General features: G+C 36.9%; 1 protein-coding gene across 3 annotated transcripts in view; it reads right to left on the bottom strand.

Moving 5' to 3' along the window:
- Positions 1-15,230, bottom strand: part of LOC127442022 (guanine nucleotide-binding protein subunit beta-4-like) — a 32,256-nt gene extending 17,026 nt beyond the window's left edge. The window contains exons 1-4 of one of the 3 annotated variants that reach the window (XM_051699690.1): positions 15,088-15,230; positions 12,336-12,444; positions 10,523-10,561; positions 9,913-10,019 (exon numbers count right to left, since the gene is read on the bottom strand). In XM_051699690.1, coding sequence (XP_051555650.1) covers positions 9,913-10,019; positions 10,523-10,561; positions 12,336-12,392 — 203 coding nt within the window. In that variant the 5' untranslated portion in view covers positions 12,393-12,444; positions 15,088-15,230. Of the gene's footprint in view, positions 1-1,288; positions 9,698-9,912; positions 10,020-10,522; positions 10,562-12,335; positions 12,445-13,942; positions 14,126-15,087 lie in introns of those variants that run through there. The other 2 variants (XM_051699689.1, XR_007897423.1) reach the window with 2 other exon arrangements.
- Between the last annotated feature and the right edge of the window lie 2,314 nt (positions 15,231-17,544).

The following is a 17,544-nucleotide window of genomic DNA, read 5'->3' as shown; positions in this document are numbered from 1 at the left end:
CTGCTGACCAGCTTTTTAAAGATGCTGATTTCATTTTCCAGCAGGATTTGGCACCTGCCCACACTGCCAAAAGCACCAAAAGTTGGTTAAATGACCATGGTGTTGGTGTGCTTGACTGGCCAGCAGACCTGAACCCCATAGAGAATCTATGGGGTATTGTCAAGAGGAAAATGAGAAACAAGAGACCAAAAAATGCAGATGAGCTGAAGGCCACTGTCAAAGAAACCTGGGCTTCCATACCACCTCAGCAGTGCCACAAACTGATCACCTCCATGCCACGCCGAATTGAGGCAGTAATTAAAGCAAAAGGAGCCCCTACCAAGTATTGAGTACATATACAGTAAATGAACATACTTTCCAGAAGGCCAACAATTCACTAAAAATGTTTTTTTTTATTGGTCTTATGATGTATTCTAATTTTTTGAGATAGTGAATTGGTGGGTTTTTGTTAAATGTGAGCCAAAATCATCACAATTAAAAGAACCAAAGACTTAAACTACTTCAGTCTGTGTGGATTAAATTTATTCAATACACAAGTTTCACAATTTGAGTTGAATTACTGAAATAAATGAACTTTTCCACGACATTCTAATTTATTGAGATGCACCTGTATATATATATATATATATATATATATATATATATGTGTGTGTGTGTGTGTGTGTGTATCTATATATATATATATATATATATATATATATATATACTCTGTAAAAATGTTGCTATTATGACATGTATGATCATTGAACACTTTCCCTGTACAATTTCATAGTATATGTTGACTCATGTGAAACACTTATATTTAGATGGCAGTCTGCCATTTGCAGGTCATGGTCTATTTCAAAGAATGTGACTATCAGTTATAGTTAAAAAAGTAGTACCTCTTCAAGTATCTGAATAACTTTTTTTTTAAAACACATCAACATGTATTTCCTTTTTGAATATATGTGACCCTCTAACTTGTTGTGTTGTACTGTTGTGTTTAATCTCTAATGTGCAATGTTGTTTATAGCTCTGAAGCTAGTACCAAGCAAAACTACATTAACTGCTCAACTGGGTACAAGTTTTATATTTTTGTACATGAATACTGCACACAGAACTATTTATTTGGGTGAATAACATGCCAAACACATCCCTTTAAATAAATGTGTTTTCATACCCTTTATATTGTCTATATCTTCAGCACTTTTGGACTAGTGACAATTACAAACTAGACTTGTAAACGGATAGTTGGATATAACAAGTAAGAAATTCTTTGCAGTTTAGTTTAAGATTAATCCTGGTTGGTGAAACCCACCCTTAGTATATCTTTAAATACTCTTTGAATGATTTATATTTATGTGGCACCCTCTGGTGGACAAACAGTACTGCCTTTAATGCCTATGAAGGCTTTAAATACAGTTGAGAAATTAGGTATTTATGTTACAGCCATGCCAGATTGATGACATTTTGCATGTTACCTCAGAATGTTGTTTTGTGCATGTATACTAAGTTTTGTTAAGTTTAAAATATGTGCTCACTAAATGTGTCAATTAGTCATAATAGGCCATACCCAAAAACCTATCGGCTAATATCTTCTGAACGATTTACCTTATATCAAAATTATTTTGATAACATTTTGTCAGTAAATGTCTGTAGATAATGTATACAAAGTTTTGTGCGAATAGGGCAAACAGCCTAGGATGAGTTCAAAAATCAGGGGAGGTCCAGACAGCAGGATGCTCGTGTATTACAGGACAGCGATGAGACTGTCATGCTGCTGTTTTTCAGATAAAATACAATTATTTTGTGGGAGATGACTGTGTAGTAAGCTCAATCTAGCTTTATAATTCTAAGTTTACTTACATAATATCTGTATCGAAATGCTTTAACCTACATGAAATGTTTTAGTGTTGACTAAACAACTGATCCTGTTGATAGATTGAATTTATTGTTCTTGTGTAGGAAATAACAATGTCTTAGCGGTCACACAATAAACTGTACTGTACAAAAAGAACTACATGCAATACAAATAAACATTTATTTGGACATACACTATAAACATTGTACACAAAAGTTCAATGTTCACTGTAAAGCAACTTGAGTATGTATTATTAAAAGCACTGTACAAATAACTTTAATTGATAATGAATTAATGTGCATGCACAAAGACATGCACATTCTGCAAAGACACTCAAAAGAAAGTAAACTGCAGGCAGGAAAAATGCAGGAAGAAGGAAAATCATAATGCAATTAATTTCAAACGTAATAAAACATCTCACTACTGTACATGTCTCATCTAATAATGATGTTCTTCACCTGTAGAATTTATCCATTTAGCATCACAGCATGAAAACAGTTGAAAACATAGTCACAAGTCAGGAAAAACACTGTAAAAAAAAAAATCCTTTTTATACTCCGAAATAATGCCATTTCAAAACACATGAAACATTCACAAAGGCAAACACTGAATAGAAATGAACAAACTCTCAAAATTTCTAATGAACTTTCAGCACATGTACACACATCTGTTAGCACAATAATGCTATAGTTTATGTAATTCATTGCGCTCCGTTTCTGGTCGTCTATCGTAGCCGGACCGTAACAGTGGATAATGTAAGTAACCCCCACTGTTGACTTCTTGCCAATAAAGTGAAAAGAGCACACAAACAAATTATTCCAAGCTTTTTTCAAACAGATGTTTCTAAGTCAATCCTTCTGTAGGCAGCCGATGACAGAGTCAGTATCTGGAACTGGAGTGCTGTGTTTTGAGAGTGGTTTCTGAAAATAACATTGCTGTTTTAGACTAAACTTTAGTTTCGCTTAATTAACAGAATAATCATTAACTGCACACATGATCCGGGAAATTTATAAGACATCTTACAACAAGCAAGAATCTATCCGCATGACACGCAAGCAAGCAGTGACCGGCTACACACAAAACGGCAACCAATCACACTTCTGCTAGCCATCCAGAAATTCCACCCACCTTGCGAAATATAGTGGACTCGCTGAGAATATTGTGGATAGGGAGAGAAAATGAAAGACAGGTGCGCTGATAATCAATTAGCCGCGTGTTCAACTTCTCCAAAGAATTGCTGATCACCGAGCAACCAAGTTGCTCAACAAGTGACACCTGAACACACACACAGAACAAACCTGACAAACTCACCAGTACAGTGAAAAATGACAGACTTTTCGGTTAACATAACCCCTGGACTCACCTATATCTGTAACGAGCTGCAATACATCAATAATTACATTACTGTGTTACTGCGAGATTAATGTGTTGCTTAAAATAGTGCAATCAAAAACAAGACATTTCTTGTTGTGTGGCTCTCTCTGGTGGACAAACAGTAAAACAGATTGTCTTTCACAACATTTCTAATTATTTAAAAATGCAGTTGTAAAAATAGCTATTTCTTCTGTTATTGTTCTAGCCAAATTGCTGTAATTTTGCGAGTGACCTCAGAAATGTCCCTTTTCCATGTTTTTATTTTTAAGTTTTGCTAAGTTTTAAAATTGCACTCACAATATACAGGCTAATTAGTCATTACAAACCACGCCCAAAACATATTTGCTTATATCTTTGGAATGAATTTTGTCAGGAGGTTCTGTAGAAGATGTATACCAAGTTTCATGAGAATCGGGCAAACAGCCTATGACGAGTTCGAAAAAGTATATTTTCGAATAAATTAAAATTGTGAAAAAAATTTCTTGCAGAAATGGAAAATAAGTGACCATATCATTGTGGGGCACTGGTGGATTCAGAGAAGCTACAAATTTGTATTGTAGCCTATACGGTTCCGGAGTTATGAGCAAAAACGTGAATTAGCTAATTATACCGCCACCGTGTGGCCGATTGTCACAATTTTATATGCGGCTAAACCCTGCTTGTGTATAGTAATTTCCATAACCCTCAGCCATTCCCAATATGAGTTATAAGGTGCTAAAATGTGATTGGCCGTTGGCAGCTATTTTTGTTAATTTGTCAAATCGATTTTTTAAGAATATCCTAGCATTTGAACCAGCGAAGATGCATATTTAATTTGAACTTTGTTGCTCAAAAGGCTGAAAAGTTATGACAGTTTTTTTTTTGTTTTGTAGCGCCCCCTAGGGGCAGAATTGTATGAAACTTTGCTGACATCTTCTAAACGTCCTGTTGACTATGTGCACCGAGTTTGGTTACATTTGGAGTTTGCGATGAGTAGACAGTGATCAATTACTCAAATTGCATTAAACCAAAGGAACTGTATCGTTAATATCTTTGGAACGATTTCACGTATCGAAATTCTTTTGATAACTTTTTGTCAGGAGGGTCTGTAGATGTATACCAAATTGCATGCTGATTGGACTAACGGTCTAGGAGAAGTTCGAAAAAATAGGTTTTTCAAAAAAATTCAAAAATGGCGGAAAAAAAATTATACATGGAAATGAAATCAGAGATATACATTTTGTAGGGCTTGACTCAAGGAATCGGAGGAAAAATGAATTTCTATTTTAGCCCTTACGGTTGCAGAGATATGAGCCAAAAAATAAAAGTGTTTATTATAGCACCACCTAGGGTCAGATGCGTGTGCGTTTGTGCACCTGAGTAGTGTGGGGGATTTGGGATCATCCTGCCAAGTTTGGTGTCTCCACGACTTACGGTCTCTGACGCCCAGACACTTTTAGGGCAGAAAAAAAGAAAAGAAAATCAGTACAATTACAATAGGGTAATCTTTGCTGGTTGGCCCCCAATAAGAAAAACAAGAATATAGCTGCAAGCAGTGATGACGGGCCCAAGCACTACGGCGCCATTGCCACCTGGTGGCTCTAGGAAAACAAAGAATGGTGGGCGCATGCATTCGTGTAGTAAGGTTCACGGCCGGTGCTGAATCAGCTGATAAAGGGGAGCCGGAGGCTCCAGTTCGAGAGAGAGAGAGAGAGAGAGACACACGTGGCCAAGTTGCATGTGTGGCTGTGTTTGTTTTATGTTGTTTTAAGTTTGAGTTTTTACATTAAACTTACATTTACCGTTCAGCCAGTTCCTGCCTCCTGCTTGCCCGTCCTTTTACTGTTACAAATATGTTTGTTGAAAATGAAAATAGTTGCTGGCTCCAACTGCTAACAGCACTTACATTGTAATAGGGCTGGGCGATATAGACAAAATTCATATCTCTGTATTTTTAGGCTGAATGGTGATGCATGATATATATCTCGGTTTTTCTACAAAGTGAGCTAAATGTTCAGTTGTAAGTCAAAGCCACATGTGAGATGGTAAATGAAGCTTGCATCGCGCTTTGTTTCGGGGCAGAAGACTTTTCGGGTTGCAGCAGCACAACGTTTAACACTCTTCATACTGCAGTTTATGGCGCTGTTGTAAATGGAAGAGATCTGAAGTACTTCCATTTTTGAATGCAACCTGTTTATGGCATTCTGTACAGATGACATGCAGGGCTCAACAGTAAGCATTGTGATGTGCTTGTTCTTCGGACAAGTATATTGGTCATTCACTTGTCCAAGTAAAACATTACTTGTCCAGAGAAAAAAAAAAAAAAAAAGGACATGTATTGGTTTCATGCTCAAGTATCATGTCAGAGTTTCTGTTGTATGTTTTCTAAAATTACTACATGGCCAACCTAATAGTATTATACCTATGCAACCAACTAGATTATCTGGGACAGAAATGTAAACTGCTCTGGGTAGAGGAGGTTATTTTATGTTATGTGTACGCACGGTAGTCAAATAAAGGAAACCCTTCATCACCATCATTAACAGCAGGTGTACTCACACTTCTAAGGAATGATATCTATTTTTCCATCATGTTATTGCAGCAAGATACCATACACAATATATACATTTATCTAAATACCAAAATTTCAGTAGTCTTTAGTGAAATGTGATGATTTTTTATACCAGCTTCAATACCACAACAAATAATAGCCTAATAAAAATTAACTTAATTATAAAATAAAGCTCTCAAGTTATTATTCAGTAATAACAAAAGAAAAGCAATGAAAAAAAAAATGAAAAAACACTAGAGACCAAACAACAATACAAAAGAAAACAGAGCTTTTTAACAGCTTTAAAAAAATAAACAGTATCAAGTATTCAATTAAACATTCAGAATGATCTTGACATAAAATCACTACTGATCTTCCCTGTGCGAATAATACTTTAATACTTTTATACTAGAGTTATACTAGTAAAGTTATTCAGCCAAGAGCAGTGAGTGGTTTTGTCATTTTCTTGTTGTTGTTTGATTAACATTAAGGATACACTAGACAGCGGCAAGTCTATTAGATTACATTTAAACTTACAAGTCATACATTTCTATAAAAATCAGCTTTTCTCCTAATGTTTACCTTTAGACATCACTCTGTGTTTACATGAACACCTTGCCAAGACCGGCATTTTGGTGAATTTTTTGACATGTATTTGACCTTTTAGGCACGTGCAATCTTGGAGCACACGCGCATGTGAGGGCGTTTTCACACCTGGCTCGTTTGGAGCGTTTGTTTTGGAAACTGCCGCATTTTCTACCTTGGCTCGGTTCGTTTAGGCATATGAACGCGGCAATCGCACTCGGATCCGCACCAAAACAACTTTGTGAAAGCGAACCGAACAAAGAAGAAAATGCAACATTGTAATAATGTGACACATAATAGCCATATAAATGTGATCAGCCCCCATTACCAAACATACAGCTGAATTTTCATCATAATCATACAATGGACACAGCAGATATAAGGAGCTATCACATTTTTGCCCTTAATTTAATGCCTTGCCATGGCAACACCGTTCAATATATCAAAAAAACAGTTTGCAACTTAGCATCTTCAATGTCTGGGCATAATATTGCCTAAATTTGGTGACAAATCACATGAATCCCCTAGATGGAGTATTCAAAAGTTCAGGGCCTGCAATTTTAAATAAAATACACATTCAATCCAAAATAGCCAACTTCCTGTTAGGTGGAGCTAATGACTGTAATTTTGAAAGTTGTTCGGCTTGATGAGAAAAACATGTAGCAAGTTTAGTGACCATAAAAGAAACTGACCCCACCACTTTTTTCAAAAGGTGGCACTACAGAGCTCCCCAGCCACGCCCATGTGTTAACTTTTGCCCAGGGCTAATGGCTGACAACTCTGATGTGTGTGCAAAATATTATGAAAATTCAAGCATTCCAAGTACCTCAAAAACATGTGAATACACATAAAAAGGAAAAATGACTTTAATGCATTGCCATGGCAACACTGTGTAAGATATCAAGAATCCTTTCAGAATTTTAAATCTGCACTCTCTTGACATTATTGTAAAAAAATATGAAGCAATTCAGGTAAATATAAGAGGGATATTTCAAAGTCTGTTAAACGTGCCACACTTCCTTGACCATGACCCACAGTAGCCACATCAATGTGATCAGCCTGCAAGGCCAAACATACAACTCAATTTTGATATAAATCACACGATGCATGCATAAGATATAAGACACTTCCTTTTTCCCATTTTTGGATGTTAATTTATCGTGTCACCATGGCAACACCATTCGATATATCAAAAATAATTTCACAATTTAGCATCGTCAATGTCTTGGCATGATATTGCGCACATTTGGTACCTGTAACATGAAATCCCTAGGAGGAGTATCTCAAATTCCAGAGCATGCATTTTCAAAGAATCCAAAATGGCCAACTTCCTGTTGACCTGACCTTATGACTGTCAGCGTGAAAGTTATCCGGCTTGATGAGATCTATATATATTCAAAGTTTGGTGACTGTAGCTCAAAAGGGATGTGCTACAGAGCCCCCCGAACATGCCTATCTAGGTGGCACTACATAGTACAAATGTAGGAAAATCTGTATTGTTGTATTGGCTCATCTAAAATGAAAATGATTAAATATCATTCTTGTGTTAATTTAGTGAAAATCTGTGAAAAACATTCATTAATTTTATATTTTTATTTCATGCATTAAAATCTACTTGGCTACAGTGGCCATTTGGTTAAAATGATGGTTCCTCTGATTAAAAATAAAAAGTCACTTTTAATGTCATTTCGGGGCAAATCCATAATTATCGAGATATACAGTTGAAGTTTACATACACTTAGGCTGAAGTCATTAAAACTCATTTTTTAACCACTCCACAGATTTCATATTAGCAAACTATAGTTTCGGCAAGTCATTTAGGACATCTACTTTGTGCATGACACGAATCATTTTTCCAACAATTGTTTACAGACAGATTGTTTCACTTGTAATTGACTATATCACAATTCCAGTGGGTCAGATGTTTACATACACTAAGTTAACTGCACCTTTAAGCAGCTTGGAAAATTCAAGAAAATGATGTCAAACTTTTAGACAATTAGCTTCTGATAGGAGGTGTACTGAATTGGAGGTGTACCTGTGGATGTATTTTAAGGCCTACCTTCAAACTCAGTGCCTCTTTGCTTGACATCATGGGAAAATCAAAAGGAATCAGCCAAGACTTCAGCAATTTCCAAACGCCTAAACAGGTACCACGCTCATCAAACACCATGGGACCACACAGCCATCATACCGCTCAGGAAGGAGACACATTCTGTCTCCTAGAGATGAACATAGTTTGGTGCGAAAAGTGCAAATCAATCCCAGAACAACAGCAAAGGACCTTGTGAAGATGCTGGAGGAAACAGGCAGACAAGTATCTATATCCACAGTAAAACATGACCTATATCAAAATAACCTGAAAGGCTGCTCAGCAAGGAAGAAGCCACTGCTCCAAAAGGGTGAGGCTTGCAAGCCGAAGAACACCATCCCATCCGTGAAGCATGGGGGTGGCGGCATCATGTTGTGGGGGTGCTTTGCTGCAGGAGGGACTGGTGCACTTCACAAAACAGATGGCATCATGAGGTCGGAAAATTACGTGGATATATTGAAGCAACGTCTCAAGACATCAGCCAGTAAGTTAAAGCTCAGTCGCAAATAGGTCTTCCAAATGGACAATGACCCCCAAGCATACCTCCAAAGTTGTGGCAAAATGGCTTAAGGACAACAAAGTCAAGGCACTGGAGTGGCCATCACAAAGTCCTGACCTCAATCAAATATAAAATTTGTGGGCAGAACTGAAAAAGCATGTGCAAGCAAGGAGGCCTACAAACCTGACTCAGTTACACCTGTTCTGTCTGGAGGAATGGGCCAAAATTACAGCAACTTATTATGAGAAGCTTGTGGAAGGCTACCCAAAAGGTTTGACCCAAGTTAAACAATTTAAAGGCAATGCTACCAAATACTAACAGTGTATGTAAACTTCTGACCCACTGGGAATGTGATGAAATAAATAAAAGCTGAAATCATTCTCTCTACTATTATTCTGACATTTCACATTCTTAAAATAAAGTAGTGATCCTAACTGACCTAAGACAGAGAATGTTTTCTACGATTAAATGTCAGGAATTATGAAAAACGGAGTTTAAATGTATTTGGTTAAGGTGTATGTAAACTTCTGACTTCAACTGTAGAATGTCATCAATAAGATTAAAAATATAAAAATGTAATTTTTGTAGCCATATCGCTAAGCCCTATAACAGATTAAACAAATAAGTTTGAAAGAGGGTGAGGGTGGATAACAGTTGTGACTGAACAGCATATGTTCAGCATGTACTGTAGCATTTAAATCCTTCATTTAAATCACAATTTACACAAACACACTGTACACCCGCTCCATCAAACAATTGTGTCTTCTCCCACAAGCCCTAAATGGGATACACAGATGGAGAAAGAGTGAATGATAGAGGGAGGAAAAGAGACACTGGAGCCGGAGGTAGCCTGCATAATCCCAGCACACCCCTGAGTTGTGAGAGGCCTGCTGTATTATTCATTGAGTGTACACTGACAGAGCTGCAGGGTTCCTCTGAGAGGGCCCATCCTCCAGCTCCCTCCTGCTCTCTCTCGTTCTCTAAAAACTGACCTGGAATCTGTGGCCCAGTGCATGGCGTAGATTTTGGCTAAATGGCCTCGGAGGGTCCGCCTCGTTCTCATCTGGATCCTTCCCACTGAATCCAGACCAGCTGTAATCTAAGCACACAGAAGTCTTAATTTACACAATGACATTATAAAGCAAGCAGGAGACATTTCATGCTGTTGAACACTCAAGTGTAGAATGGGTTCTATTAGTTGATTGGACGGTCCATGAATTAAACTGATCATCTACCGTAAAATTAAAAGTAGAGAAAAGTATTAAATTAAACTGCTTAAAAGTGACAAGAGCAAAAAGAGAAAAAAAAACAACAACTCCCAAACCCCCAATTATGAAATCATAGAAGTCACAAATTCACCAGGATGTGGGTTGATGTTTAAATTTTGATGGAGGCCTTTGCATGTAAGGGGGTATTTAATATTTCAGTGCAATAAAGAGCATGTTCAGCATGTACGTCAGTGGCCGATTTGCATGTCTGTGCAGAGATCGGAGCACAGGAGAGTGGGAACCTCCATAGACGCTCCTCATCATAAGCTTGGTTAGACCAGCGTGGCTCTTGTGAGGAGGGAGACACAGCAGGGGTGGTTGCAGACTGGCTTACCTGGGACAGGCTGGAGTCGCTGCATGCTTTCCGGGCATCCTGCAATGGGAACAGCAGCATGTCAAAGTGCAGTCATTCTATTGAATACAGCCAAGGAAAATGCAGCGTTTGAGTGCATGTATGCTGAATGAGAACATCTATTTCCTGGCAGTCAGTTTTACATGAAGTATGTATTGAATAAACATTTTTACAAAGCTGAAACCTGAATGAGGTTTGTGTGAACGTTTTTCCATGACTGATGTGGACGCAGATATCTAAAGATTTTATATAATCCAGATATGTACATAATTAATGATGGTAAATGAGACATACACAAAATTAAAAAAATTAGTGGAACACTTTTTTTTTTTTTTTATACACAATATTATATAACAAACTGAAAACAGAAAGGGTGGGTATTGATACAGATTTCCTGATTTGATTCAATTCCAACTCACAAGCTCTTAATTTGATTATGAATTGATTCCAATTCATTTGGGTATATTTCAGTTATAATGTCACATTTTTATTACATGAAAGAAATAGAGCGCAACAGTGCTCATCCACTTTTTCAGCCATCTCTGTTCCAGATGTAGTTTTCCCATTCACTTTTCCCATAGACTTTTTATATAATCCTTCATAAAAGAGTTGTAAGCCATGAACCAAACACACCAGCTCCGAGGTGAACAACAACATCACAAACTTTGTTTTGAGGCAAAAAACAATTTGAAAATCGGACAAAAAAACAATGGTACAAGACTGTGCACAGACTACAATTCAATGAAGCATTGCGAATGGTGTCATTGAATAAAAAACGATGGGAATATATAAAACTATTGATTTTAGGTAGTTGTTTGTAAGTATAGAAACAATATACGTTACGATTATTGCAAAATATTCTTATATGTACAAACAGATACGTTGTTTAAGGGTGAAGAGACACCAAATCGATTACATCATTCACAGTGCATCACGGGAGAGTGCAGTCGCTCCATGGCAAGTTTCACGAGCTGGTTGGCTGCGGTTCTCTGATTGGTGGATCTTGCTCTGCTGTACCATGTGTAATTAGTTGTTTACCATGAATTCCGCTATCAAACACAATTTTTAAACAATGAAGTTGAATGCAGACGGATGGCTTTAATGGAAGCATATACCATTGATGAACAACCTCGTAGCTCACGGTAGGTCTGTCTTTAAAGGTTTAACAGTTATAGTTGAAAATCAATTTGTCTATGGAAAAAATGAATGGGATTTTTACTTCCGGAAACAGACTGTTGCGCTCTATTCCCTCTAAGCGAATATTGTTAATTACACAGGAAATCTTCAAACTTAGTACATTACAAATAATTGTATTTAAAAAAAACTGACAACAGGGCCCAAGCTATACAGTTCAATTGCTATTTATTTAACAGATCAAAGAATCAACACAACCAAAACCAAAGTCAACTTTAAAGTAAAAGATCAACTTTGGGATGTTAAGAATCAATATTGGGATTGTTCAAACGAAGATCGCAATTTATAGGAATATCAATATCTTCACCCAGCCTTAGTTTATTATCCATGGCTGCTAGTAGATTTTGGAACAGGCACAAGGGCCAAATGGGTGCAGTTATTGGAACGAAACCGATCTCAAAACCGTAATATAGTGGTCTTTCATTTCCGTTTCGTAATGCATATACACCAATCTGAATGTAGCAAACTATGTGATTAGAATTATTTTGGTGATGAAGTGTGAATATGTCAAGTCCATGACCTAGGATATCTGATCTAAATAGAGGAGCAGTGAGTTCCTTTGATATGATTGGTGGAGCAGAAAAAGGGTATGGGATCTTACTCTGATCTGATTGCGCAGCTGCTCGGCCTCCTGCCGCAACTGCTCCAGCTCACTCATGATCCTCTGAGCGTTTCACTCCCTTCTCAAATTTGAGAATACTGATGAAGTCCTGCAGAACACACAAGCATAAAGTCATACATAATGTTACAGTCATCAATACAGGTAGAACAACAGAGAACTCATGATTAATTTATAATTTAAGGCAACCTTTCAAATAACAAATCATGATACATAAAATGATCAATTTCCATTTTTTAATTTGAAGGTTTTGTCAGAGGTCTCATAGACATGACAGGCCCTTTGGATACAGTTTGTTGGGAACAGAGAAAGTGTTATAAGTGTATGCATCAGCATCAATGTTTTCACTATGTTGAATGGAACCAAGGATCATCCAAACACTTCAGCTATAGCACTGCCAACTGAGGAGATGGGCACGCTGGGCTCTTTTGTTTAATGAGGGGCAGCACTGCTTGGCACTGCCTAAAAGTTGACTTCCCTAAAAACAGCCATCACTACTTCGAAAAGTTCAAATGATTAAAGCTGTGAGATGTTATATGCTGTCTGACACAACAGCAAAGCAAGAGAAAGACAACAACGCACATGTGCAGATCTAAATTACTCCAATTCAGTTACATGGTCAATAACCTTCAGTGGTATTGCAGTTTGACTGCAAATATTGTGTGATCTTAGCAACTTTACTAAAGGTTGGGCAATGACTTGGCACTGACACATTAAAGCTTTGACACAAAATGGGAATACCCCTAAAGATAGCTCAGGACTACCCTGACTTTTGTAAAGCATATTTGAAATCTGTACATTTCAGCAATTCAATACAATTTTATTTTTATTTTTAGGGAACCACAGTAGCATGACCACAAGCAATGTTGGTAAAAACAGGAAGACTGTTGGCCCCAACCCTACCAAGCCAAACTACAGGAAAAGCAAGCAGTGACCAGTGTGCATTTTTAATCACACTGAAAGCATAATATTAATAATAATAACACACAAAAGTCATTTCAGTAAACTCAAATTTGCTTAAATAATAGAGCGTCTTGTGAAAAATTTATGTCAAATCTGCTAGTCCGAGCATATGACATACATTTCTAATCCAATATTTAATCTGTACACCCGGGATTTTATAATCTGATTGAAACCTCCTTAATCCCGATGTGCTAATCCCTAATTTAACCTATAACATTTACAGCAAGTTAAAACTGCCGCGATAAATAAGAGGAAATACACTAGAAAATAAAAATTCCCACACTGACTGGAATAGTTTGCCTGTTAATGGATATATTTAGTCGACAACAGTTTAAATAAGACAAATGTGCCGTTAACGCTGATGTTAACGTTACAGTCCGTGTTATCAGAGGCTAGCCAAACTGTGACAACAGGTTCAATACCACATGTTGCACAACACAGAAACCCCTATATAACCCACTATTAACGCGATAAAAGATACAAAAGTATCTACGTGCAGATTTGTCATCTGTCAAGCTAATTAGCGAGTTATATGAAGGTAGTTTTGGTTAGCAGAGTGGCTAGCGAGCTGTGAATGTATCATGACAGATACTCGAGAGCACCACACAAACACTGGCACACATTACCTGCTGTAACAACACTACAAATTCCTCCTGCAGCCTGGACAGGTGCCTCAGTGTGCAGACTAAAAATGTCAAAATATTATTTCGCTCATTTCGTCTTATTTTAATCCAAAACAGAGCCTCGGGCGCCAAATTTACAAGATTCAAGTCAATTCACAGTGCGATTACCACACCCATACTGATATTGAGAGCATGGCAACAATTGGTGAGGTGGGGTGGGAGGGTAGAAATATTCTTGTGTTTTTAAAAGGAAGATACTGAGGGTAGCTGTTAAGAAATGAGTACAATGCGTCTCTTAATGACTGTTTTTGTATATTATAATGGCACACTGGCATCTTTATTAAAAGAGTTTGATATATAACTAAGTAAAACCCGACGTCCTACCCGCGCTGGAAATGGTTCTGGCTATCAGCTTCCTCAATTATCAAAATGACTGAAGTAGTTTGATACATTTGGATGCAGTCTCACAGGCCTTTGGAAAGTATACACGAGAATTGCACGTTCTACCGTTTTTAAAGGACGAATATAGTTTAAAAACACTAATATGATACAATTTGGTACTTTCCATAACTGTGGAAATGTTTTCATCTTTGTAATGCACCCTGGCAGGTGGTCCTATGATGTTAGTTGTACAGCAAAGTTTCATTAATTGATTTTGAGGTGGTGAACCTGTCACAACATAAACTCACTTTTTTCCACCTATTTCAAGCCACATCCCCTGTATAATGAGAGGCTGCCAGCTTGCCATTTCTTACTTTCAATTTCAGTGGCAACTGGTTAAAAAAACAGTAAAAAAAAAAAAAAAAAAAAAAGAGTTATTTTACATTTATCAATTATTATGAAAGATCATATGGGCAATATACTGTTACTATGCATCAATAATTTAAGACGCAATTATTACTTTTGCTACTGAGAGTTATTCTGCATTTGTCAATTATTATGAAAGATTATATGGGTAATATACAAGTAATGCATCAATATTAAACATATACCAATAACTGAAGCATTTGTGGCATGCAGCGGGTTAAGAAACACCACCATCACACTTCATCTCACACTTGCTGATCTATAAACCATATCCAGAGTATTCAGATAAAGAACAGTGTAATGAAGTAGCAAAACCATTATTAAATGACTTAAAGTCTTACCTAGTGTGTTGAAGTCCACCTATAGCTTTGAGTGAGAAGCTGGTTAGTATAATCCCACAGGCTCCCTCAGTAGTGTGTGTGCCCGTGGTGATCAGAGTGCTGTCACTATAGGATAGGCAGTGGGGACTTTAGTTAATGACCAGCACATCTACACTGAGAGCTGCTCATAGTGGTGACAAGGTGGGGCTGGATGGAGGAGGTTGTTTAGTGAAAGTGGGAAGATGAGGTCTTAAAGAGACAGTAGTTGTGGCATTGTCTGTTCATTTTGTCAGTGTCACAGCTGAGTAAATGCCAACAGTGTAACAACTGAGTAAATGTCAAAATAAATAAGGATTGTTCCGTGCATTTAATTAGTTACTGTTTGTTAAGATTATCAGCTCTAAAAATGTAAGAAGGATTCCAGAATATAAGATCAGTACGTAATGAAAGGCTCTCAATAATTTACTAAAAAGGAAAGCTTTTCTATGTAGTGCATTGTCAACACTTTCATTCGAAGTGCTTCAATGAACTGCTTGCCTTTAATTACGTTAATATTCGCAGACAAATTTGCGCCCATGCCCCCTAGCTTGTTTAATTAAGCTTGATTTTACACCACAGCTCCACTGGATGAACATCGCATTCACATTAATTTATCACAATTGATCATTTGATACCAAAGAGTCAAAATCGGTTTAAAACGGCAAAGCTTAAAAAAAAGCAAATCAACCTTGACAGTCACATTGTCAAATTGCAGGCTGTACATTTTCTTTCATGTAACCACCCAAATGAACTGGCAGCACTGAAGTGATTCCAGTTACAAAGGAAGTATTTTGAGTCACCATATAGCTGAGGATGATACGATACTGTAGGTCATGAAATATGACCCTGCTGAGACATCCACCTAAGCTAATTTAAGCCATTCTCATTTTGAACCAGGGAGCTATATTTTAAGGTCCTTGTTGATGTAGTTGTCTAAAATTTCTCATTGTGAAAGGAAAGAGTGAGGCTGTATAATCCATATCAAATCTAATGCTTATATAAGTCCATCCAAGGTTATGTGTTGATTTCATTGAGTTTAGCAGGTGCATGATTCTTGCTTGATTAAGGAGCTTGGTGTGCTCCATTAATACACATTTATGTCATTACAAAAAGTCTTTAAAGGGACAGTTCACCCAAAAATGAAAATTCTCTCATCATTCACTCACCCTCATTCCATCCCAGATGTGTATGACTTTCTTTCTTCTGCTGAACACAAATTAAGATTTTTAGAAGAATATCTCAGCTCTGTTGGTCCTCACAATGCTAGTGAATGGTGATCAGAACTATAAAGCTCCAAAAAGCACATAAAGGCAGCATAAAAGTAATCATAAAATTCCAGTGGTTAAATCCATATCTTCAGAAGAGATATGATAAGTGTGGGTGAGAAACAGATCAATATTTAAAGCTGCACTATGTAAGATTTTTTTGGTCTAAACTTTCCTAGCAAGCGTAAGCCAATAAAGTATTTTTGGAGCAATAAATCCATGTATGGACACTTGCCATTTTATCCTTTTAGAATCCTTCCTCAAAGTAAGTAATATATCGGTAATACATTTTTAAGCGAATAATATTATATCAACATGAAAATAGCTCGTCATGACTCTTGCAAAACTTGCAGTTTTATGCTTCAACCGCTAGAGGGCCAAAAGTTACATAGTGTAGCTTAAGTCCCTTTTTCCTATAAATTCTCCTCTCTGCCCAGTAGGTGGCGATATGCATGGAGAATTTGAATCACCAAAAACAAAAGAAGAATGTGAAAGTGGAGATTTATAGTAAAAAATGACTTAAATATTTATCTGTTTCTCACCCAAATTGGATTGTATCACTTCAGAAGACATGGATTAAATCACTGGAGTCTTATGGATTACTTTTATGCTGCTTTTATGTGCTTTCTAAGCTTCAGAGTTCTGTCCACCATTCACTTGCATTGTATGTACCCAAAGAGCTGAAATATTCTTCTAAAAATCTTTGTTTGTGTTCTACTGAAAAAGAAAGTCATACACATCTGAGATCGCATGAGGGTGAGTAAATCATGAGAGAATTTGAACTATTCCTTTTAGTATAGGGAAGACGTATCTTAAAGACCCTTTAACATGAGGTCCTTTTGTGGATAAATTAATAAAGAATAAACATTTCCATAATACCATATCTCCTTGAAAGTTTGCAGTGCACACTCAATCATTTCATAATGTTTAGGAAGGTCTTTTGTAAATGGAAATCTGTAACCATCTGCGTGGATGATTATGTCATTCACTATCATACATTTTTGACTTAAATGCATTACTAATAATGGATCATCTAGTTCCTAGTAATTACAGGTGCATCTCAATAAATTAGAATGTCGTGGAAAAGTTCATTTATTTCAGTAATTCAACTCAAATTGTGAAACTCGTGTATTAAATAAATTCAATGCCCACAGACTGAAGTAGTTTAAGTCTT

This window comes from Myxocyprinus asiaticus, chromosome 6 (assembly GCF_019703515.2).
Source record: "Myxocyprinus asiaticus isolate MX2 ecotype Aquarium Trade chromosome 6, UBuf_Myxa_2, whole genome shotgun sequence".
NCBI classification, from domain to species: Eukaryota; Metazoa; Chordata; class Actinopteri; order Cypriniformes; family Catostomidae; genus Myxocyprinus; species Myxocyprinus asiaticus.
The sequence above is the reverse complement of the archived record's forward strand: the minus strand, read 5'-3'. Positions and strand labels throughout refer to the sequence as shown.